Source organism: Podarcis cretensis, assembly GCF_951804945.1.
Source record: "Podarcis cretensis genome assembly, chromosome: 4".
NCBI lineage: Eukaryota > Metazoa > Chordata > Lepidosauria > Squamata > Lacertidae > Podarcis > Podarcis cretensis.
In genome coordinates this window covers 95,617,802-95,642,582 of record NC_137173.1, presented here as the reverse complement: position 1 = coordinate 95,642,582, position 24,781 = coordinate 95,617,802, and the positions used below count along the sequence as shown (strand labels likewise).

The 24,781-nt window shown below is 43.0% G+C and overlaps 1 protein-coding gene across 3 annotated transcripts in view; it reads left to right on the top strand.

The window, feature by feature from the left end:
- The window catches only part of ABCC4 (ATP binding cassette subfamily C member 4 (PEL blood group)), a 157,709-nt gene that overhangs the window by 102,251 nt on the left and 30,677 nt on the right, over positions 1-24,781 (top strand). For all 3 annotated transcript variants that reach the window (XR_013837848.1, XM_079972434.1, XM_079972433.1), the window contains exons 23-26: positions 579-689; positions 1,296-1,396; positions 2,302-2,493; positions 6,708-6,863. Coding sequence is in view for 2 of the 3 variants with exons in the window: in XM_079972434.1 (XP_079828560.1) it covers positions 579-689; positions 1,296-1,396; positions 2,302-2,493; positions 6,708-6,863 (560 nt within the window). In the remaining variant the exon portion in view is untranslated. The remainder of the gene's footprint in view (positions 1-578; positions 690-1,295; positions 1,397-2,301; positions 2,494-6,707; positions 6,864-24,781) is intronic.

Genomic DNA, 24,781 nt, shown 5'->3' with positions numbered 1-24,781 from the left:
AGATGTGTGGCATACACATTAGTCTGAGAGGAATGGATCAGGTCAGCTTGTGTCAAAATTCTCGCACTTACAGATCATCCTTTATTACTTCAAGGAAAGTTGCTATTTAGAATTTTATAATTTGCCTGGACAACCAAATTGGAATACAGTGGTACCTCGGGTTACATACACTTCAGGTTACATACGCTTCAGGTTACAGACTCCGCTAACCCAGAAATAGTACCTCGGGTTAAGAACTTTGCTTCAGGATGAGAACAGAAATCGTGCTCCGGCGGCGTGGCGGCAGCAGGAGGCCTCATTAGCTAAAGTGGGACCTCAGGTTAAGAACACTTTCAGGTTAAGAACAGAACGAATTAAGTACTTAACCCGAGGTACCACTGTATTCTGTCTGGTAACAAACAGACATGTATTGTACTGTATACTGGTAGACTCATGACACAAAAGACTTCCTGGCTAAAGATGCCCCATTGATATCAGTGTGGTCCTAAAGTTTCTCAGGCTTAACTGTTCTTAAGAGTATGACTTGGCCTTTGACATAAACATTCCCCCTCCTTTTTATTTTCTTCTTTCTTTTTTAGAGGCTTGGTTCTTATTTTTGACGACCTCTCGATGGTTTGCCGTACGCCTGGACGCCATCTGTGCCATCTTTGTGGTTGTGGTTGCCTTTGCTTCTTTGCTCCTTGCGCATAGTGAGTATATTCGCTGGAGTAGCAGCTACTCTTCCAAGACTTGATTTGTGTTATCATTTTCCTCTAATCGTGCTAAAGCCAACAGCTGAGTGAATTATTCTCTGCCCGAAAGTCAGACATCTGTAATGGGACATCTATGTTCAAAAGTGTTATGGCTTTGTGGTATTACAGGTGAAGACCCTACCAACATGTCTCATGTGATGATAGATTTTAAGTTTCTTTCTTATTTAATAAGATTTTTATTAAATTTTCTGCTTTACAATCTCAGATAAACATTTTACATACTTAGAATATCAATGACTTTGCTTCTTTCCCCCCTCATGGTTCATTTTGCATATCTTACATCCCTGATGTTTTACAAAAACTATACCAATCGGTTTTCCATTATTACATCCATCAAAAATTATTTACACTGTTGAATTTACCTGAATGCTGCTAGCGTTTTCAGTTGTACACAATTATTTTCCATAAACGTTTTCTAATCTTCTTTAAACGCATGTTCTTCTTGTTCTCTTATTCTGTATGTTAAGTCTTCAAGTTGTGCATATTAAATTAAAAAGTTTGTATAAAAGTTTTGAAACTTTCCTTCTTTTTTCCTCGGTATAGCTCTAGATGCGGGGCAGGTTGGTTTAGCTCTGTCCTACTCAATCACGCTCATGGGAACATTTCAGTGGGGAGTTCGGCAAAGTGCTGAAGTCGAGAACCTGGTAATATCCATTAGTTCCAATTGGAAGCTTTTAAAATACTTTTTGTGTTGCTTGGGCTTTGCAGTTAAATGCCACTGCTTTCCAAAGCACGATGTTATATACACTATAATACATGCTTTTTGAGTTTTGCATAGTAACACAATAATTGCTTGTTTAGTAACATAATAATTGCTTGAAGGTATGCAAGCTGGAAAAAATAATGTTAAAATTACTCCTGTAGTTGCTGATACTGATAAAGCAGGCTTATAGTTTGAATTCCTAGTTTATAGATTGCAGTAATATAATGCAAAATGGTTAGGCTGCTAAAGAGAGTGACTTATGGCTGTCTAGAATATAAGCCATCATGATGTAGAGTGGGAATCAGAAAACTGAGCCCTTGGCCCCTTTGGGGAGGAAAGATGGGATATATATTAAATAGAACAAACAAACAGACAAATTCAGACCGAGGAGAAATAGGTTAATGTTCATGTGTCATTTACCTGCCCTGGTTAGATATCTGTAAAAGGGAACTGAAGAACAGTCCACTTCTCTGAGGCTTGAGGATTTGATAGATGTTAAAAGATAATGGGTTAATGAAGAGATAATGCTCATCTTAGGGGTTCACAGCATCATTGTTTCATCCATTTAAGGAATTTGGAAACAGTTGTCAAGAGAAGTGCTAAAAGTCTTTTGGAAACCATATCAACCATCATTTTCTGCCCTTTCTTAGTGGTAGAAACAATGGCACTGACTGGTACAATTATGGAGGAAGGAGGGGGTGGTGGAAACCAAAGCATTCAGGTTGCGAGAGAAGTTGTGGTTTTGAGAATCCAATCCTGGTGACTAGAAAATTAATTCCTTGAATCAGCTTTTGTAATTGCAGACAGGGTTGTTGACGTGCATCTGGATTTGTTGCTTTGTTCCAGATGATATCAGTAGAAAGAGTCCTGGAATATACAGAACTTGACAAGGAAGCACCTTGGGAGACAAACAAGCACCCGCCACCGGACTGGCCAAGCGAAGGTGTTGTTGTGTTTGAAAATGTGAACTTTGCTTACACCATAGATGGTCCTTTGGTACTGAGACATTTGTCTGCTGTAGTGAAGTCAAAAGAAAAGGTACATTTTTTTGGTTTTTGGTCACCAAGGTAAAATGGATCTTGAGAGTCATGTAATCCGGGCATTGTGAACCTGTGACCCTACAAATGTTGGGATCCAGCTTCTTTCCCTACACACTGTGGGCCATATGGGTGGAACTTATGGGGAAAGCTTCCTAGATAGACATTCATCCCCCCCAAGAAAGGGTACCTTCTAAGTGAAAGTTTCACTCAATGTGATACTTTCTTCCCCAAGACTCTAATTCTCTCCTTATGAGAGTGGCTAATTTTACCAGTTGACAACAGACTTTGTGCATCACTGCTGCTCTGGAAGGCCCTTGATTTTCAGGGGACTTTGGGGTCTGCACCCATCTATGGGACTACTTGTTGTTTAGTCGTGTCCGACCCTTCGTGACTCCATGGACCAGAGCACGCCAGGCACTCCTGTCTTCCACTGCCTCCCGCAGTTTGGTCAAACTCATGCTGGTAGCTTCGAGAACACTGTCCAACCATCTCATCCTCTGTCGTCCCCTTCTCTTTGTGCCCTCCATCTTTCCCAACATCAGGGTCTTTTCCAGGGAGTCTTCTCTTCTCATGAGGTGGCCAAAGTATTGGAGTCTCAGCTTCAGGATCTGTCCTTCCAGTGAGCACTCAGGGCTGATTTCCTTCAGAACGGATAGGTTTGATCTTCTTGCAGTCCATGGGATTCTCAAGAGTCTCCTCCAGGACCATAATTAAAAAGCATCAATTCTTTGGCAATCAGCCTTCTTTATGGTCCAGCTCTCACTTCCATACATCACTACTGGGAAAACCATAGCTTTAACTATACGGACCTTTGCTGGCAAGGTGATGTCTCTGCTTTTTAAGATGCTGTCTAGGTTTGTCATTGCTTTTCTCCCAAGAAGCAGGCTTCTTTTAATTTTGCGGCTGCTGTCACCATCTGCAGTGATCATGGAGCCCAAGAAAGTAAAGGAAATCCCGAAAAGACCCTGTGCATCAGTAGAAAAAGCCTCTTTACTGGATACAAATTAAGAGTATTGTAAGCCGAAGACAGATCTACCAGTTTTCTCTTGTGCTATTATATAAGTTTGCGGGGGGGGGGGGCAGATGCCAGAATAGAGGACTATCACTTAGGCATCTCTTTTTGCTGGGGACAGACAAGGAGCAGTGGGTTTTAAGTTCAGGAAAGTAGAGCAATAGAGACTTAAGAGCAGTTCAGTAATTGAATAGGGAGCTTATGGATTCCCATTCATTGGAAATAATTCAAAAACAGCTTGGATAAACATCTCATAGTGGGGATTTTTAGGGGTAAAATAACCTTTTTTCCGGATTGTGGATTATATTAGATGCCCCATTGGGCACCTCTTGTGACCACATATTCCTGCATATCTAAAATGCTTTCTCATCCCCCTAGCTCCCAATTGATTTCTGAAAAAGAATGATTTTCCTTACGAAAAAATTTCCAGCTTGTCTTTTATTTGCAGAGAGATGACTTCATGGGAACAAGCTGGGTGGGAGTTGAAGCTCTTGAGGTTTTTATGCAGTGCGTCTGTTTATCTCTTTCATACTCCTACTTGCCTTTGGGCCCAGCTCACTTGCCGGGGTAATAAGCCATTCTAATAGCGGATAAGAAGATTTGCATTTCACGGGAAGAAACAAACAAAATAAAGGATGAGAAATAAGAGAGAGAATATGTTGCTTAGGCAGTAGCTCAGTGCTGCCTGCATTTCTTGGTCTGCTTGGTTTTTTTTTACGTTTTCATTGCTAAAAGAGGAGGGTTATTGTTTCTTTGCCATCATAAAGAAGAGATGCAGTCTATTATGATCATTATCATTATGCTTGCTATTATTTTTATTATTAATAGGGCATAGCAGTAATATTATCAGGAGTTGCCAACCTTTTTCTTTTTTTTTTAAGGCTCAAGGTTCATTCAGATTTTTGAGCAAGTGTTTTTTCACACCCTCTCTCTCCAACATTCAGCTCCAGTAGAATCAATCTTAGACTTGGAGAGCACATAGTGCTAGAAGAGGAAGTGAGACAGAGTTAGCCACCCTCACCAACTCATGCCCAAGGAGGCAGTGGGGCACGGGCAGGCCTGCAGAGGCGTTGCTGGCACCAAGAAGCAGATATCAAGGGCATCATTGCCATAGTGGCACCCTTTGCAAACTGTATAGATTGTTATCCTTTCTCACTTGTACCTTCTCCAAAGCCTTTCCTACGGACTGCCTTATCATGATGGGGAACTGGGAGAGATTCTTGTTGTCAAGCTCATCTCCTATTCTTTTCCCTCCCTAATCTAACTTTGGGAGTGATCCGATGCACAAGATGGTGATGTAAAGCCGGTGTAAGAGACCTAAATCCCCTGTTGCCGTTAGCAGCTCACTTCACCCCATACAACAAAGCATTCCCCCCCAACATTGCTCAGTGCGCTCTTTTTCATTGGATGCCAGCCTGAAAGAGGAATTGTTGACAATGAGCATAGCAGCTGCATTTTTATTTTAAGTACCAATGTTTATAAAACGCTTTCATGCTTCTAATGCACTTCTGCACATCAGTGACATCAGAGGAAACACTTGAACTCTTTTGTTCTAATACCGAACTCTGCACAGTTTTGTTTCCTTGCTCTTCCCTTTTAAAAATTATTATCATTCAGCTTTCTTATCCTCATCTTTGCTTCGGAAGGAAGTCACGCTCTTTCGGAAGTCATAGCACCTCCGTCTTTCTGCTCCTTGTGAAAATCAAAGCTGAAGGGATCAAGCTATTTTTCATACGTTTGTGCACATTTCAAAGTATCTGCTTTGCTTTCCAGCAGCAAAATTGAAAGAGCAGCAAAATAATTATTTTAAAAAGCTCTTTGTCTCACATGATTGAGACTACACAGCCAAATACATTCAGTGTCTCCTTTTGGAGGGTGAAAGGTGCAGTCGAGAGTGGTTCAGGGTCCGAGGCCTGTTTGAGTTCTCCCAAGGTTCAATTCCAGGAGGAGAACAAATGACCGGCTTATTGTAGCACACTTTGGCATATATGTATTTCTGAATACTTCCAACTGGAAGGAGATAAACCCAGGGCAGTGCCTTGTGCAGCCACCCTGCATGCGAACTTTTAATGTAGAGAGGAAGGCAGAATTAGTTGCCCCAAGTCAAGGCTGGTCTATGGCATTGGTGCCTTAAGGTAATTTTAGACTCTAGAAGTGGGCTTAATCAAAAAAACCAAACTCTCACACTGGGGGAGAATAGATGGTGCCCCTTCACCCAGTCTAGAACAGCTCTGCCAGTCTCTGCCCACACAGTGATACCAGCATCACTCCAGTGCTGCTGATCTCCCCATTCTGCCTGCTAAAAGATTTTTGTTGTTATAGATTCTGTCATATCAAAGAGTTAATAAAAATATATATACAGTGTCTTTTCTGATGGCACAATATTAGAATGCGGTGAACATGTCCTCTCAGATCAGCTGATGTTACAAACAAACCACTCACACTTACCTGCTCTTTTTTAGGTGAATTATTTTGTTTTTGTGTGTCATGGTTTTATATAATGTGTGTGTGTGTATATGTATATATAATGGTGAGAAGCCACTCTGGACCTCTGAGAGGGTCTAGCTGGTGCCTTGGACTTCGTACTTCCAACAACTGACCTCATATTCTGATTCAGAGGTCTTGGGTTAATATTTTTGTTGTCTCCATTTCCCCTTTTTATAATGGAAAAGCCAGTGACCTACCCATGAGACTTGCTCTGAGGTTAGATTAGAGAAAGGAAATGTTATTCCTTTATCCCAAAGAAAATGTTAATAATGTTTTATAAGCCACCCCATCCCTGAAGGGTTAGGGCAGGCAACAATAAATTTAGAAACAAATAAAAAATTGCATTAAAATTTAAGATCAATTTTAACAGCTGAGACAAGACAGTTATGCCTTAAGGGAAAGGGCGGGAATCTTAATAAATGAAGTAGATGGCAGATATTATTAATGGAAACGCTTTTGTTTTATCCATATTACTTTGGCCTTGTATAACAGTAGCTTTATACCACTCAAGTATGTTCAGGTATTACTGGCACAGTTTAAAAACAATGTTTATTTATAGTGATCTTTTTGCTGCCTTGTCTTCTGTTATCTGGCTTGTCAATCTTGCCCACCAAGTACTAAAGTATGCAAGATAATTGTGAACAGCACTTTAGAAAAATGCTCTGTTCATGGCTTAGCTCTTGTGCGTGTGTTTTTTCCCCCTTTCCTTTCAGGTTGGAATTGTGGGAAGAACAGGAGCTGGAAAGAGCTCTTTAATAGCTGCTCTTTTCCGGTTGGCTGAGCCCCAAGGAAGAATTTGGATTGATAAGTATTTGACATCAGAACTAGGACTTCATGACTTGAGGAAGAAAATTTCAATCATACCTCAGGTATGGTCTACTTTGTGTATCAGTACATTATAGAGGTCCAGCACTCTCCAGAAAGTCTGGATTTGTAGTATTTTCTTTATCATTATTCTGCACCCTGTTGGTAGCAATCCAGGAATCTAGTGTTGTGGTTCTTTCTCTCCTCCCCACACCCCCAGTCATTTTTAATATTTTTTTTTGCACATGTTAATCCTCTTTTCTCTGAATGTTGACTCGAAAAGGAAGTGAAATTATTATGACTATTTTAACGGTTTCATTATCTGTGTTTCTGCCATGCCCAAGCAGCTTTGCTTGCAGTCATTAGTTATCATTGCAGATTGAATTTAGTTTGTAGGCAAAGGTGCTGTATTCTGCAGGCGGGGGGACAACACACAAGATATGATGGAGCAGTAATTATAGCAACATAAAAATATAAAAGGCTAAAAATCTGCAGGCCAAGTTGCTGTGATGCGTCTTGACCATTCCTACCCACAAACTGAATAAAAGTCTATCCTTACATATACTGGCATATCAGTTTTCACTGTGGACACAACCCATGTGGGAAACAGTTATGGCCCTTCTGTGTGTACAATTTATAGCAGTCCCCCACCCCAATTTTTCTGCATGCCTCGCCATGATGTCATTCTTCATTCCACAGCTCTTTTCAAATACAACAGCCACTTTTTCTTTAGTTGCCCCCCCCCAAAAAAAGTGAAGGGTCGTAACTCCAGAAAGGGGTCATAACATTTCCATGATGTGAAAAGCGCTTTTGCCTAGTTTTCTGCGTTCTGTGTGGCATTTGATGTGTCAGGTTTCAGTGACTTCCATTTTGTACCCCCCTTCCTCATCAACTTTTCTTTCTTTCTTTTTTTGGTTTTGCAAATTCACAGAAAAATATTCTTGCAAATATTAAAGTTTTACACATGATTCTTTTGAATCTAGGACTTCCCTTCTCCCTCCGTGGGTTCATTAAAAAACTTTTCCAACTGCATATTATAGGTACATCCAATTTGCAGTCCTCCATTATATCCAAAGTCTTATGTCTCATTCCAAGAGTTATTTAAAACCTGCCAAAGAGTTCAAGTGTTTACAGTGGTCTTTCAAATACAATATATATTTGTCCCGTTCTCTGCTGAAGTTTTGATCTTCCTGATTTCTGATTTCCCCAGTTAGTCTTGCCATCTCTCCATAGTCCAATAGTTTCATCTGCCAGTCCACCCTCGTAGGTATCTTATGGTGTTTCCATAGTCCTGTACATTTCCACTATCCCTGGTCAACCTCTTTTGATGGGAGGTCATCCAGACCTAGGGACGTGGGTGGCGCTGTGGGTTAAACCACAGAGCCTAGGACTTGCCAATCAGAAGGTCGGCTGTTTGAATCCCCACAATGAGGTGAGCTTCTATTGCCCGGTCCCTGCTCCTGCCAACCTAGCAGTTAGAAAGCACGTCAAGGTCAAGTAGATAAATAGGTACCACTGCGGCAGGAAGGTAAACGGCGTTTCCGTGTGCTGCTCTGGTTCGCCAGAAGCGGCTTAGTCATGCTGGCCACATGACCCAGAAGCTGTACACCAGCTCCCTTGGCCAATAAAGTGAGATGAGCGCCGCAACCCCAGAGTCAGCCACGATTGGACCTAATGGTCAGGGGTCCCTTTACCCTTTACCTTTACATCCTGACCTAAACAGTGAACTCAGAAAGTTCCTGTTGTCTAAACAGAATTCCGGAACCAGGTGTTCAATACCAAAAAAATAATTGTAACCTGAAAGGGCTTTTGATACCGTGTACATTTGCTCATTACTAAGATATTTGCTTGGTTAGTGGAAAAGAGAATAGAAGTGGTGTGGGTACAAACACAGAACCTTTCTCAGTCCAAACACATCCCATCATTGGTGTTGACAGAAAAAGCACAATCACCATCAAAACAACAGTGACAATCAATGGCTAGTATGTCTGGAAGGCTCCTGTTGTGCAAAATTGATCTCCATGTGGTTTGTGTAATTTTAGCCATTTCAGCAAAAACTGAGGCACAGCTTCCCATTGGTTGCAAGAGTTTCTTGCACTCAGCGGAAGCCACGTTGCATGTTTGGGTTCCAAACAACGTTCAAAAATGGAAGCATTTACTTCCGGGTTTTTGGCACTCAAGAACCAAAGCGTATGACAACGGAGCTCTTTTTGGCTTTGCTCTTGCTATGGTGTATTAAGTTTTTACCTTGTACCTTTGGTACATTTTATTTTATTTTACTTTATTGCATTGCATTGCTGTGGCTCGTGGCTGATGCAACTAAAGAGTCTTCTGGTTGAGATTCTTCTGATATAGCATGAAGGAAGAATGGTCATTTTCCTTCAACACAGAATGACCAAATAAAACTCCAAACATCAAACATCTGGGATGGGTGAAGGCAGGGACTCCATCGTCAAAGCGTGACTTCCTTTTAGAAATCCGTTTCCGGGCAAGGGAGAGGGACTTGGGAGAGGTGAAGAAATTGGGAAGCAAAGTAGTGACCGGTGGGGTAGGGGAGAGGAAGACCCTCTCTCAAAACACACTATCTGTGTGCTAAGACCTATAGGTAAAAGAAGGGCTGGGAAGAGCAGGATTCTGGGGTCAGAACGTGTTTTCCCACAAGTAAGGCTCATGACATTTATGATGATTTGGCAGGAGGCATGTTTCTGTTTACGAAGCACGACCACCACAAGCCCAAAGAAAATGACCTAATTTGGGGTGGATTCATAGCTACAGTCTCCCTAGTAAAATGGAAAGCTCGGTTGCTCCTTTCCTGCCTCAACCCTCAACATATTGTTGCTCGTGTGTGTTTTTAATTCATGACAGTGTCACAAACTCAGTGCTAGGAGCCATGCGCAGTAATTACCTTTTATATAAAGAGGTTTTTTTGCTGCGAGTTTTTCTTGTTTTTTTAATGCACTACGGTAAAAAATTTAGTGAGCAGAATGGCCCTCTAAAAGCCCCCTTTGGCTTATCCTCCTTTCCCTCTCTGTTCAGAGAATGGAAAGCACAGAATGAGGCAGGTATGCTATTACTAGCAAATACATACAATTGGATTGCAGCCTAATGCAGCCTCCCTTTTTGTTTCTGAACACTGAAGGCTTCATTAATGCACAGTAGCGCTTCTGAGTGAAGTTGGTGACCTTTTTGTGTCTAAAAAGGACTTTACATGGACTTAAATTCTTCTGCCTTTGTGCTTGCACAATGTTCATTCCTCCTGAAAATGGACGATGATCAGTTCATTCAAAGGCTGCAAGGTTTTGAAAGACCTTTTCCAGGCTATTTCAGGTGGGAGTTGCATTGTAAAATACTGGGGGGGGGGGATACATTTAAGAGCTCAGAGATATTCTCCGAAGCTAAGTCTGCTTTCTATCCTTTGAGATACAATGTTATATACATTGTTGACACACGGGCTTCTTGTTATCAGTGTACAATTAGTTTGACAAAATAAGAAGTGTTTTGACTTCTATCTTTCCAGTTGTAAGTAAAGGTTTAGTCTAAAATCCCCGGGGAGATTCAAGTGTCTAAAGATTGGTGGGTACAATTACTTTGCAGGTGAAAAGAGACTCTCTCTCTCCCTCCCTCTCTCTCTCTCTCTCTCTCTCTCTCTCTCTCTCTCTCTCTCCCCCTACCCCCAAATTCTTAGGAGTTTATAAAAGGAAGTAACCTTTGCATGTTTGGATTTGAAAACTGCAGACGAGGCTAAATTGTGCAATCTTTTATTAATTAAGACAATATCAGGTGTGTTGGAAGCAACTGTACAAAGTGATTCTTCATCCTCAAACACTCTGTCCATACTCTCTCTTGATCAAATTCTCCTTGTCTCTTTGCTGTAGAGTTGCTGGTGCAAACTGTCCTTTGGTGTGAAACCAGTGGTTGGGGCTGGTTCACAAAACCCTAAGTATTGCTGGGAAAGCAGGGAGGGAGATGTTGCAGAAAGGCCGGGGAAGCAGTCAGCAGGCACTCCTAATTTTTATTTGCGTTTTTATTTATATTTAAAGCTTACATCTTGCCCGTTTTATTTTTTTAAGAACTCATGGGAGCTAGCAAGTCAAGGCAAGTGTTAAAACAATATTTCATATGTAAACGAATTCTTTGGTTAAGCTGAAAAATAAAACCCACAAAAACACACAGTAATGATTTCAACACAGCCAAAGAGCAGACATAAAAATAATCAGCCCTTTTCGAGCAAGCGCATATTTGCCCAGCTGCCTAAAACTCTACCAGATAACAATTGGCTTGGCAAGGCATTCCATGGTATGAGTGGCACCGTGAAGAATGCCTTAGCTGGGCCCTGAACCATGGCTGAGCAATGGCGAAACATCATATCAGCACAGGGGGGCGGTGTCTGTATATTATTATTATTAGAATTTATATACTGCCCTATACCCAGAGGTCTCAGGGTGGTTCACAGAAAAGATTGACATAAAAACCACAATATATATAATCAAAATAAAATCAACAACCCAATAACACCCCCCAAAAGAGCCACATTTTAAAAAGGCATAGAATGTCAATCAGATCAACCAAAGGCCTGGTTAAAAAGGAAGGTGCATAATGAAGGCGCCAGGCAAACTTCCCTGGGGAGAGCATTCCTCAGACGGGGAGCCACTGCACGGAAGGCCCGTCTCTTGTGTTGCCACCTTCTGGACTTCTTGAGGAGGAGGATTTTTTAAAGTCTCCAGTGAAAATTTGGACTGCCGTCAGTTTGCCAAGGATGCACAGCACCCATGTCTCTTAATCTGGGTGGTGCGGAGCTGGTGTCCAGAGTCAGTAATGGCTTAATGAGGGTGATGTTCAGTTGCCCTGTTGAATTCAATTCTTTCTCTGGGTGCCTAAATGACTTTTGTGGTATGCAGTGCCTTTTACCAGCTTAGGCTGGCATCCCAGCTGAGGCCCCTCTTACATAGAAATAGCCCTCTCCTCTGTTCAAATACATGTTAGGTTATTATGGTTTAATGTACATGGGGCTGCCTTTGAATATTGTTCCTAAACATTATTGCTTCGAAATGCTAAAGTCAGGTTTTAACTGGTGCTTGCGACGCATCTTCTGAATGCTAATAATAATGTGAATAATGATTATAATGCTAATAATAATAATAATAATAATTTATTTATACCCTGCCCATCTGGGCAACTCCCAACAGAATACTAAAACATGATAAAACATTAAAAACTTCCCTAAACATGGTTGATTTCAGATGTCTTCTAAAAGTCAGGTAGTTTATTTCCTTGACATCTGATGGGAGGACATTCCATAGGGCGGGCGCCACTACTGAGAAGGCCCTCTGCCTGGTTCCCTGTAACCTCACTTCTTGCAGTGAGGGAACCGCCAGAAGGCCCTCGGAGCTGGACCTCAGTGTCCAGGCTGAACGATGGGGGTGGAGACGCTCCTTCAGGTATACTGGGCCGAGGCCTGTTAGGGCTTTAAATGTTAGCACCAGATACCTGCACTGGCTCCCAGTTTGTTTCCAGGCACAATTCAAATGCTGGCTTTGATCTTTTGGGGTTTGGCTATGTGCTTCCATTTGAGCATGCCCATTTTCAGCCATCGCCATACGAGACCACTTCTGAAATTAAGCAGGTGGCAACCAGAAAAGTGTGACAGTAGGGGAAAGGCATCAGCCCCACAAAACTCTCCCATGGCTGCAAAGATGGACAGGTTTTCTTTCAGGGAAGCATCATTTCAGGGGATCCATCATTTACTTACCATCTTATCAATAACTTGCTACGTTTCCTTGGAATATAAGTTTGAAAGCTTGCAAGTTCTTGAGTGCAGGTGGCTCAGTTCCAGCATAAACTCCAAATCCTGGTTCGGTACATCACCAAATTGGTGAGCTGTGATAAATGCCTTGCCTGAAGATAATGGTTTGCAATTCCACTTCAAACTGTGGTTTCAAGTCAGGGCTCGGAGGCAAGGCACTGATTGCAGCTTGCCAGTTTGGATATCGCAGCAAACTGTGGTTGGTGAAAACCAGGAATTGGAGGAAAGAACCAGCTCATAAGCAGGAAATGGAAGAGCTTACAGGGATGCTGCTAATCACCAAACTATGGTTGTTTTAACTACCGAAATGAATCTCAGACCTGTTGATTTTAACCAAATTCTGTTTGCAGGTTGTTTCTGAGATAACCATCTGCCAGAAAAAAAATAATGCTGTTTAAACTTCTAATTGGTTCTTTGGATATGATTTTATGAAACTTGTATTACTCGTCACCAGTCTTTTGATGCAATATTATTTCTTTCCCTGACTGTAATTTACAGTTATTTACAGGTTTGGGCTTATTAACTTCCTCTCATGAAACAGGCAATTTTAATATAACAATCTGTGTCAGAAATAGTAATTAAAATTATCCTTATCTACCGTTGCAGTACATGTGTGCTGTTATAATTTTATAACAGTTGTGAAGATTTTATGAATTCAGATTTCCCATTTTGCCAACCTATAAAAATAGATTGAAATGGAAAATCATCTGAACAATAATTTCAACTTGCACCCAATAACGTAATATAATAAGTATTGTTTTAATAAAATAGGGGCTTTTTGTAAGAAGACTGTAATATTTCAGTCTTTGTAATGCTTTTGCTGGACGCTTTTCATCAACAGGTTCCGTAATAAAAATGACACTGCTGAAAAACCTATTTCATAGTTTTGTATTTGAAAAGAAAACACAGATCTACATTATACTGTACATTTATTCTGTCTGTGTTGATTTTAAGTGCATTTATAATGTGGCAGAAGTAGTTTAGAAATATTGTATGCAAAAAGCTTTGGATGTTCCATGTAACTTAGCTTAGTATACAAGGCCATTAAAACAGGGCCATCATATATGTGGGATTTCAAAGGTGAAATTGATGTACGGGGGTGGGAGGGGGGTTTCTGAAAAGTGGCGCTTTGTCCTGGCGTGGTTTTTTTTTTGGTTTATTTTTAAAAAACCTTTGTGATGTCCTGGTCTTTCCTTTTTGAAATATGGCGACCCTACATTAAAATCAAAATAGCTACCTGAATCTTGTTGGCATTTAATCATCAGTTCAGATTCCTGCATAGCAGGGGGCTAGACAAGCTCTACAGCACTGTGGGTTAAACCACAGAGCCTAGGCCTTGCCGATCAGAAGGTCAGCGGTTCAAATCCCCGCGATGGGATGAGCTCCCGTTGCTCGGTCCCTGCTCCTGCCAACCTAGCAGTTCGAAAGCACACCAGTGCAAGTAGATAAATAGGTACCACTGGCGGGAAGGTAAACGGCATTTCTGTGCTCTGCTCTGGTTCACCAGAAGCGGCTTAGTCATGCTGGCCACATGACCCGGAAGCTGTACGCCGGCTCCCTTGGCCAATAAAGCAAGATGAGCGCTGCAACCCCAGAGTTGTCCGCAACTAGACCTAGTGGTCAGGGGTCCCTTTACCTTTAGCCTTTACAGTTCTATGATTCTGTTATTCTTTTCTCTAGATTATTAAACTTCCAGTGCAGATCATTTTAAGGAGAAAGACTATCAAATACCTATGAACGAACGAATGCTTCTAGGCTGTATTGAACCAGTATGCTAAGGCTGCAGTGGGTGCCTTTGAATGAGTTGCCTCACCAGATGCACCCATGGGTGGGCCAAATCACATTATATGAAATGCATTGCTTGGTCTAATTTTCCTGCCTTAAGTAGCTGGGGTGGGTGGGTGTTGGTGGGAGGTAGTTCAGGGAGAAATAGGACTACAGTGAGGGGTTTTCAACCCTCTGTCAGTGTGCTGTGATCCTGACAATTCTCACCCCCACCCCACCCCCACAAGCTGCTATTTGTACTGGGAGATAAGCTCCTATTGGCATGTCATAGTGTGCTTTCTCTGTGGTTGGCGCATGACCTTGGCATTTCGCTTTGAGAGGGAATTATTATTATTATTACTATTTAAATTTGCGTGCTTCCCTTTTTAAAGAAAATAATTTTTATTAAGAATTTCAACATAACAAATTATCGAAAACATATCATCTTCATTCCCCTTCCCCAAGAAAAACCCTCCCTCCTCCCCCCCAAAACTTCCCTCAGTTCCTCTCTCTGATTTTTCAACATATGTTATTTCTGCATTTTATAAAATTGTGTTGTTGTTTAGTCGTTTAGTCGTGTCCGACTCTTCGTGACCCCATGGACCAGAGCACGCCAGGCACTTCTGTCTTCCACTGCCTCCCGCAGTTTGGTCAAACTCATGCTGGTAGCTTTGAGAATACTGTCCAACCATCTCGTCCTCTGTCGTCCCCTTCTCCTTGTGCCCTCCATCTTCCCCAACATCAGGGTCTTTTCCAGGGAGTCTTCTCTTCTCATGAGGTGGCCAAAGTATTGGAGCCTCAGCTTCATGATCTGTCCTTCCAGTGAGCACTCAGGGCTGATTTCCTTCAGAACGGATAGGTTTGATCTTCTTGCAGTCCATGGGACTCTCAAGAGTCTCCTCCAGCACCATAATTCAAAAGCATCAATTCTTCGGCGATCAGCCTTCTTTATGGTCCAGCTCTCACTTCCATACATCACTACTGGGAAAACCATAGCTTTAACTATACGGACCTTTGTTGGCAAGGTGATAATAAATTTTATCAATAAAATAATAATAATAACTTTGTGTATGTTTATTCAAAACCTGCCAAGGAGTCCAGTTCATTTTGGTTTTTTTTAAAGTAATTTGTAAAAAGTTCCCATTCTTCTTTAAAGCCACAGTTGTCCTTGTCTCGCAGTTCTGCATAATCCATCAATTTCCCTTGCCACTGTTCTTTTGTCGGGATTTCCTCATTCTTCCATCCTTGTGTTATTAAGACTCTTGCCGCCGTTGTTGCATACATAAATAAGTTATTTATTTTCTTTGGCAGGTCTTTCCCAACAATCCCTAGCAGAAATGCTTCTGTGTTTTTTTTTTTTACAAATGTTAATTTAAACATTTTCTTCAACTCATTATACATCATTTCCCCAAAAAATTTAATTTCTCTACATTCCCACCACATATGGTAAAAAGTCCCTTCTTTTTCTTTGCATTTCCAATGTGCACTTGACCCAGTTTTATACATTCTTGCAATCTGTACTGGTGTGCATGCCACCTTTACCCACAGGTCTCAGGGCGGTTACAACATAAAATCACAATGAAAAAAACCACACAAAATACATAATGAAAACAAAAAACAACCCCATAATCCCACTCCCTCCCCAATACATTTTAAAAGGGTATTGGATGTCAATAAGATCAACCAAAGGCCTGGTTAAAGAGGAACGTTTTTGCCTGGCGTCTAAAGGTGTATAATGAAGGTGACTGGGGAGAGCATTCCACAAACGGAGCCACTGTAGAAAAGGCCCTTTCTCGTGTTGCCACCCTCTGGATATCTCGTGGAGGAGGCCCATGAAGAAGGGCCTCAAATGGTGATCACAGGGTCTGGTGTGGTTCATATGGGGAGAGGCAGACCTTGAGGGAAGCTGCCACCCAATGCATATAACTGTGGGGAGGTTTGGTTTTGTGTGTGTGTGTGTGTGTGTGGTTTGTCATGTTTGAGGACAAAGGATAAAAATGCATCCTACCACCATGGTCCAGATCCTGACTCCCCTCCCCCAGGCTGCCATGCAGGATTTAAAAAATAACATTTAAGCATATAAAACCAGATGTGTCACTGGGCCGTCGTTGCTGTCTAGAGACAGACAGCGATGGCTCTCATTCTGCCAAATTAGATAACACTTGTAGTTTAATGGTGAATTTTGGATACATTGGAGATGTCAAAGATTTGGAAAGAGGCAGGATGAAATGATTAACAACAGGACCCACAAAGGGCAGGTGGGAAGCCCAGGAGATTATTTAGAATCTTGTTTTTATGTTGGATATGTGATTATAAAATTCTGATTTGAAGAACCAAATAAATAAATTTATTAAAATCATCCTCATCATCCTGCCAGATTAGTTATGACCAAGGCTGTAAGCCTAAGCATGAGAGAGGCCTCATTCTACACAGTGGGGCTTTTTCATGACAGGATTGTGCTGTAAGTAAAATTGAACCAAGTTAAGTTTATCTTAGAAGCACGCAGATTTAAGCAGGACGTAGTCTTGGCTAAAATTATTTATCTGGAGTGGGGCCAGTGATTTCCTTATTTGCCCAATCCTGCCTCAGGCTCCAGTCATTCCACATTTTATCCTGGTTTCACCATGCAGTGAAACCAGACGAGCAATTATCTTCGTCCTTAATGATGAGTTCGCTAGCATGAGCAGGCAAGGTTTTTTTTCCCCCCTTCACAAGGAAGGATCAAGGTTAATCCAGTTGCAGCATTAGGGTAGCAAACACACGTGTATAATTGGGGCAACAAGCAGCTACTTACCAAACGTTATTTGTTGCTTTTAAATTTCAATTTTGTCAATAAGTATTTCAGTGTGTGTGTGTGTGTGTGTGTGTGTGTGTGAAAAATTCCATAGCAAAACCAGTTTGCCTTTTAGTTTCTCCCCCCCTCCCATATTTGAAGAATGGTAGGGAAAGAATCTTTCTGAAACTTCATTTCCCTTGGAATCGTTTACCATGTAGCTAATTTTTTTGCCTGTTTTCTTTTCACCCTCCTAACAAGATCTGATTATGTAGTTCTGATGGGTGATTTCTTAAAGAACATATATACAGTATACGTGTAAAGGTAAAGGTAAAGGGACCCCTGACCATTAGGTCCAGTCATGGCTGACTCTGGGGTTGCGGTGCTCATCTCGCTTTATTGGCCGAGGGAGCCGGCATACAGCTTCCGGGTCATGTGGCCAGCATGACTAAGCCACTTCTGGCAAACCAGAGCAGTGCATGGAAATGCCGTTTACCACCTTTGCCGGAGCGGTACCTATATATCTACTTGCATTTCATGCTTTCGAACTGCTAGGTTCGCATGAGCAGGGACCGAGCAACTGTTGGAATTCAGTGCCGGTCAGAGGTATGTGCCTATCTCTCCAGGCACCGGCTGAATTCTTTTGACCTCCCTCCGGCGACTCCCGGCAGGAAAAACACTCGAGGTCCGTTCCGGCGATTTTCCTCAGGCTGTGAGAAAAACACACCGTTCCTTCTCTCTCCCCTTTGGTGTCCCCCAGGGAGGGGAAAGAAGCAGACAGAAATCTATTTACATCTTTTATTTCTGTCTTTCACTTCAGTACAGAGAAAACATGTCTGCACTCAACAGCAGTAAGAATAAACTCCACCCATGTACATCCTGTACAGGTCATATGACACACACACTGAGCTAACATCCGGTGCTCAGTACAGAATGGACTGCCCCTTTGTTTCCATGGCAACAGTCACAAACATCCTGTCTGGCTTTGCAGCCACAAGCAGCTGACTGAGCTGCTAGTGCCTTTGCTTGCTGCAGCATTGCTGCTTTAGAATAACATACTCCCCCTAAAGCATCAATGCGTGCTGCGAGCAAAGCGTCATCCAGAGAAGAAAACAAACAGTTGTTATACTTATAACACTCCCCTGTTGTTTCAGTTCCACCCTTGGAACTACCCGCCACTGGTTTTACCAATGTACCTCTCTGGTTGTGTGACTTCCAAGGAATGAGTGCTTCTGCATTACCTTGGTTAGCAACTCTCTGTTGTGCCTTTGTCTCTGACTCAGACACAGCTTCAATTTGACCTTGGTCGTTTACAACAGCAACACATGCAATAGCTTGGTTGGCAAACTCTTTTGAATACCTTTTGGGTGGTACACCCTTCGTTGCTCTCTCAGACCTACGTAAGAGGTGCTGCTCTCCCTTGCTTTCTGGTTCAGCCTCTGAACTCTCTGAAGAACCAGTACTAAACTTAATCAGTGGTTCATCCTCCTCTTCTGAGGGTCTAGTCATTATGTGAGATTTCCTCTCAATGACTGTGACAACTGAGCTGTCTGAGCTATCGCTGTCATCATCAGTACTACTGAACTCAATAAGATCAAACTCATCATCATCATCATCAGAATCATCATCATCTCCTGTGGGAAATGTGTGAACTATCACTCGCTCCTGTTCAGGAGCACTCTCTAGAAATTTTGTGAGAATCACCTTACCAGATTCAGACAAAATTACTCTGTAGAGACCCTTTTCATAACCCACAAAAATGCCTCTGGCATTCTTTACTCCACCTGGAGCTTCTGTTCTCACATGAGACCCAAAAACCTTGAAATGGGCAACAGAAGGTTTTCTGTGGAACAGTTTCTCAAAAGGAGAACATCCCAAGTCTTTTGAAACCTTTCTCAACCACGTGTAACAAAATGACATTAGTGACTCAGCCCAGTACTCATGTGGCAGATGTGAACTTAGCAATTGCGCATGCATTCCCTTTTGCAATTCTTTGTTCACTCTAACACAGACACATCTGTTCCAAGCTTCTTCGGAAGCTGCAATTTTGTGTCTTATCCCTTTCTTCTTCAGGAACCTCTGGAAATCCTGTAAGAGAAAAATTGGCTTCTCATCTGTGCAAAGACAATCTATGTCAGCATCATGCATATTTTTAACCTTGTCACAAAACTCTTTAAACCTTTCTAAGGCTTCTTTCGGTCTCTCCAAAAGATAAATCCAGACAAAACCTGTAAAAGAATCAACACATATTAGGTAATACTTTGCATTGCCTCTAGATGGTGCTAAAGGACCAATCACATCAGCATACACCCGCTGAAATGCCCTGTCGACCCTCGAGGTGACCTGCTTGGCGTTCTTCTTGGCTACACCTGCAAAAGAAATCATGTTAGAATCACAAGAATTACATTCCATGTAATCACTTTGATCAAAAGTCAACAAATACAGTCCATCTTTCTCTTCGGCAGAAAGATACAACTCTCCATCTTTGTAGATCTCGCAGTGTTGATCATCATAGGACAGTTTTAGTCCCTTCTTGGCAATCTGCGAAACGCTGAGCAGATTGTACTTCAACTCTGGAACCAAATAAACATCGTTTATAGTCAAGTTCAGACTTTTAAGATACACAGTCCCAATTCCGGTGGCTTCCAGCTCTCGACCGTTGGCTTGTTGTACAACGAAGCTTTGCTTCTTAAACGACGAAAACAAATCCCTGCGATGGGTCATGTGAACCGTCGCTCCCGTGTCTAAAACGAAGGAATTCCCCACTTGTGGTGTGGCTTTTAGGGACATCAAAGCCTTTGCAGGCTTCGCCTGTGACTTGGCATGACTTCTGCCTGACGCCTCAGACTTCGTGGAGCTTCCCTTGGCTCCTTTGTTCTGACGTGGCTTCCTGCAGTTCCGCTGAAGATGCCCAGTCTGTCCACAATTGTGGCATCGGACAACGTTCAAAGCTACAGCATTTTCTCCAGTAGCATCAGCAGTGGGGGTGTCAGAACTCCGTTCTTGTCTCCCCCTGTCCTTGACTTCCAGGGCGGCAAGTCTGTCATGTTCGTTCAGAACCACGGCAAAGACCCTGTCCGACGTTAGATCTTGCGCTGGGAGGGACCCCAGCTGACTGGCAACTGTTTTGTAAGTCCGATTCAGACTGTTGATCACCATGAAGCAAAACACTTCCTCCTGCAGACGGAAATTGCGTTCCACCATCTGCTGACGCAGAAATTTCATTTCCGTCAGGTGCGCTTGAACATCTCCATCAGGCGCAAGCCTCAGGTTAGTCAGCTTCTCAAAATACAGCAACGCTGAAGAACCTGCATCTCTCTGATGTGTCCTTCTCAGCGTGTCCCAAACATCTTTCGCGTGCTGTAAATCTTGTATATGAATAAGCTGAGAGTCTGACACGCACAGAATTATAGCGGTTCTGGCCTTCACATACTGTGACTCCCAAACAGGCGTTGGTGCTGCAGGGATGGGGTTCTCAATCACCCCAAACAGTCTCTGATTCTGCAGCAGGGCCTTCATCTTAATAGACCAAGATGCATAATTGTCACTGGTCAAGAGGGGTGGAGAAGGCAGGCCTCCCCCTTTCTTGGCATCCATTTTGAGTCCTTGCATTGACTCTCAAACACAAGCCTCTAAAATCCAATAGCTGGCTTGTTTACACTCTGTGCACCTGGCAGCAATAACACTGGCTGCTTGGAAAGTCCCTTTCACAGTTCCTTTGTAAGGGCCTAGTCTAAACACGAGCTGTTTTTGCTTCTCCGAGCACAGCCTGACTTCCAGCCCTTATCTTGAAACTGGCCTGCGTTGCTAAGCAACCACATTCCTTTCCTTGGACAGGAAAAACCACAGGAATGTTTGGAATGCAGACTCTTCTCTCTCGGAGCTGTTTTTCCCAAACGTTGCTCCCATGAAGCAGAGAATTAATCCATCTGCATTCACACTCTTAAGCCCGAAAATCTCATACCTGGGCTCCGTAGCTTGGCTTTCAGCTTTTTCTGGTCAGCTTCTAGCTGCAGAGAATCAGCCTCCATCTCAGGCTTCCATGGAGAGGGATGAATACAGTCTCCTTGATGCAGACTCCCATGGATCGAAACCAGCAGCTCTGCTACCAATGTTGGAATTCAGTGCCGGTCAGAGGTATGTGCCTATCTCTCCAGGCACCGGCTGAATTCTTTTGACCTCCCTCCGGCGACTCCCGGCAGGAAAAACACTCGAGGTCCGTTCCGGCGATTTTCCTCAGGCTGTGAGAAAAACACACCGTTCCTTCTCTCTCCCCTTTGGTGTCCCCCAGGGAGGGGAAAGAAGCAGACAGAAATCTATTTACATCTTTTATTTCTGTCTTTCACTTCAGTACAGAGAAAACATGTCTGCACTCAACAGCAGTAAGAATAAACTCCACCCATGTACATCCTGTACAGGTCATATGACACACACACTGAGCTAACATCCGGTGCTCAGTACAGAATGGACTGCCCCTTTGTTTCCATGGCAACAGTCACAAACATCCTGTCTGGCTTTGCAGCCACAAGCAGCTGACTGAGCTGCTAGTGCCTTTGCTTGCTGCAGCATTGCTGCTTTAGAATAACATACTCCCCCTAAAGCATCAATGCGTGCTGCGAGCAAAGCGTCATCCAGAGAAGAAAACAAACAGTTGTTATACTTATAACACTCCCCTGTTGTTTCAGTTCCACCCTTGGAACTACCCGCCACTGGTTTTACCAATGTACCTCTCTGGTTGTGTGACTTCCAAGGAATGAGTGCTTCTGCATTACCTTGGTTAGCAACTCTCTGTTGTGCCTTTGTCTCTGACTCAGACACAGCTTCAATTTGACCTTGGTCGTTTACAACAGCAACACATGCAATAGCTTGGTTGGCAAACTCTTTTGAATACCTTTTGGGTGGTACACCCTTCGTTGCTCTCTCAGACCTACGTAAGAGGTGCTGCTCTCCCTTGCTTTCTGGTTCAGCCTCTGAACTCTCTGAAGAACCAGTACTAAACTTAATCAGTGGTTCATCCTCCTCTTCTGAGGGTCTAGTCATTATGTGAGATTTCCTCTCAATGACTGTGACAACTGAGCTGTCTGAGCTATCGCTGTCATCATCAGTACTACTGAACTCAATAAGATCAAACTCATCATCATCATCATCAGAATCATCATCATCTCCTGTGGGAAATGTGTGAACTATCACTCGCTCCTGTTCAGGAGCACTCTCTAGAAATTTTGTGAGAATCACCTTACCAGATTCAGACAAAATTACTCTGTAGAGACCCTTTTCATAACCCACAAAAATGCCTCTGGCATTCTTTACTCCACCTGGAGCTTCTGTTCTCACATGAGACCCAAAAACCTTGAAATGGGCAACAGAAGGTTTTCTGTGGAACAGTTTCTCAAAAGGAGAACATCCCAAGTCTTTTGAAACCTTTCTCAACCACGTGTAACAAAATGACATTAGTGACTCAGCCCAGTACTCATGTGGCAGATGTGAACTTAGCAATTGCGCATGCATTCCCTTTTGCAATTCTTTGTTCACTCTAACACAGACACATCTGTTCCAAGCTTCTTCGGAAGCTGCAATTTTGTGTCTTATCCCTTTCTTCTTCAGGAACCTCTGGAAATCCTGTAAGAGAAAAATTGGCTTCTCATCTGTGCAAAGACAATCTATGTCAGCATCATGCATATTTTTAACCTTGTCACAAAACTCTTTAAACCTTTCTAAGGCTTCTTTCGGTCTCTCCAAAAGATAAATCCAGACAAAACCTGTAAAAGAATCAACACATATTAGGTAATACTTTGCATTGCCTCTAGATGGTGCTAAAGGACCAATCACATCAGCATACACCCGCTGAAATGCCCTGTCGACCCTCGAGGTGACCTGCTTGGCGTTCTTCTTGGCTACACCTGCAAAAGAAATCATGTTAGAATCACAAGAATTACATTCCATGTAATCACTTTGATCAAAAGTCAACAAATACAGTCCATCTTTCTCTTCGGCAGAAAGATACAACTCTCCATCTTTGTAGATCTCGCAGTGTTGATCATCATAGGACAGTTTTAGTCCCTTCTTGGCAATCTGCGAAACGCTGAGCAGATTGTACTTCAACTCTGGAACCAAATAAACATCGTTTATAGTCAAGTTCAGACTTTTAAGATACACAGTCCCAATTCCGGTGGCTTCCAGCTCTCGACCGTTGGCTTGTTGTACAACGAAGCTTTGCTTCTTAAACGACGAAAACAAATCCCTGCGATGGGTCATGTGAACCGTCGCTCCCGTGTCTAAAACGAAGGAATTCCCCACTTGTGGTGTGGCTTTTAGGGACATCAAAGCCTTTGCAGGCTTCGCCTGTGACTTGGCATGACTTCTGCCTGACGCCTCAGACTTCGTGGAGCTTCCCTTGGCTCCTTTGTTCTGACGTGGCTTCCTGCAGTTCCGCTGAAGATGCCCAGTCTGTCCACAATTGTGGCATCGGACAACGTTCAAAGCTACAGCATTTTCTCCAGTAGCATCAGCAGTGGGGGTGTCAGAACTCCGTTCTTGTCTCCCCCTGTCCTTGACTTCCAGGGCGGCAAGTCTGTCATGTTCGTTCAGAACCACGGCAAAGACCCTGTCCGACGTTAGATCTTGCGCTGGGAGGGACCCCAGCTGACTGGCAACTGTTTTGTAAGTCCGATTCAGACTGTTGATCACCATGAAGCAAAACACTTCCTCCTGCAGACGGAAATTGCGTTCCACCATCTGCTGACGCAGAAATTTCATTTCCGTCAGGTGCGCTTGAACATCTCCATCAGGCGCAAGCCTCAGGTTAGTCAGCTTCTCAAAATACAGCAACGCTGAAGAACCTGCATCTCTCTGATGTGTCCTTCTCAGCGTGTCCCAAACATCTTTCGCGTGCTGTAAATCTTGTATATGAATAAGCTGAGAGTCTGACACGCACAGAATTATAGCGGTTCTGGCCTTCACATCCTGTGACTCCCAAACAGGCGTTGGTGCTGCAGGGATGGGGTTCTCAATCACCCCAAACAGTCTCTGATTCTGCAGCAGGGCCTTCATCTTAATAGACCAAGATGCATAATTGTCACTGGTCAAGAGGGGTGGAGAAGGCAGGCCTCCCCCTTTCTTGGCATCCATTTTGAGTCCTTGCATTGACTCTCAAACACAAGCCTCTAAAATCCAATAGCTGGCTTGTTTACACTCTGTGCACCTGGCAGCAATAACACTGGCTGCTTGGAAAGTCCCTTTCACAGTTCCTTTGTAAGGGCCTAGTCTAAACACGAGCTGTTTTTGCTTCTCCGAGCACAGCCTGACTTCCAGCCCTTATCTTGAAACTGGCCTGCGTTGCTAAGCAACCACATTCCTTTCCTTGGACAGGAAAAACCACAGGAATGTTTGGAATGCAGACTCTTCTCTCTCGGAGCTGTTTTTCCCAAACGTTGCTCCCATGAAGCAGAGAATTAATCCATCTGCATTCACACTCTTAAGCCCGAAAATCTCATACCTGGGCTCCGTAGCTTGGCTTTCAGCTTCTTCTGGTCAGCTTCTAGCTGCAGAGAATCAGCCTCCATCTCAGGCTTCCATGGAGAGGGATGAATACAGTCTCCTTGATGCAGACTCCCATGGATCGAAACCAGCAGCTCTGCTACCAA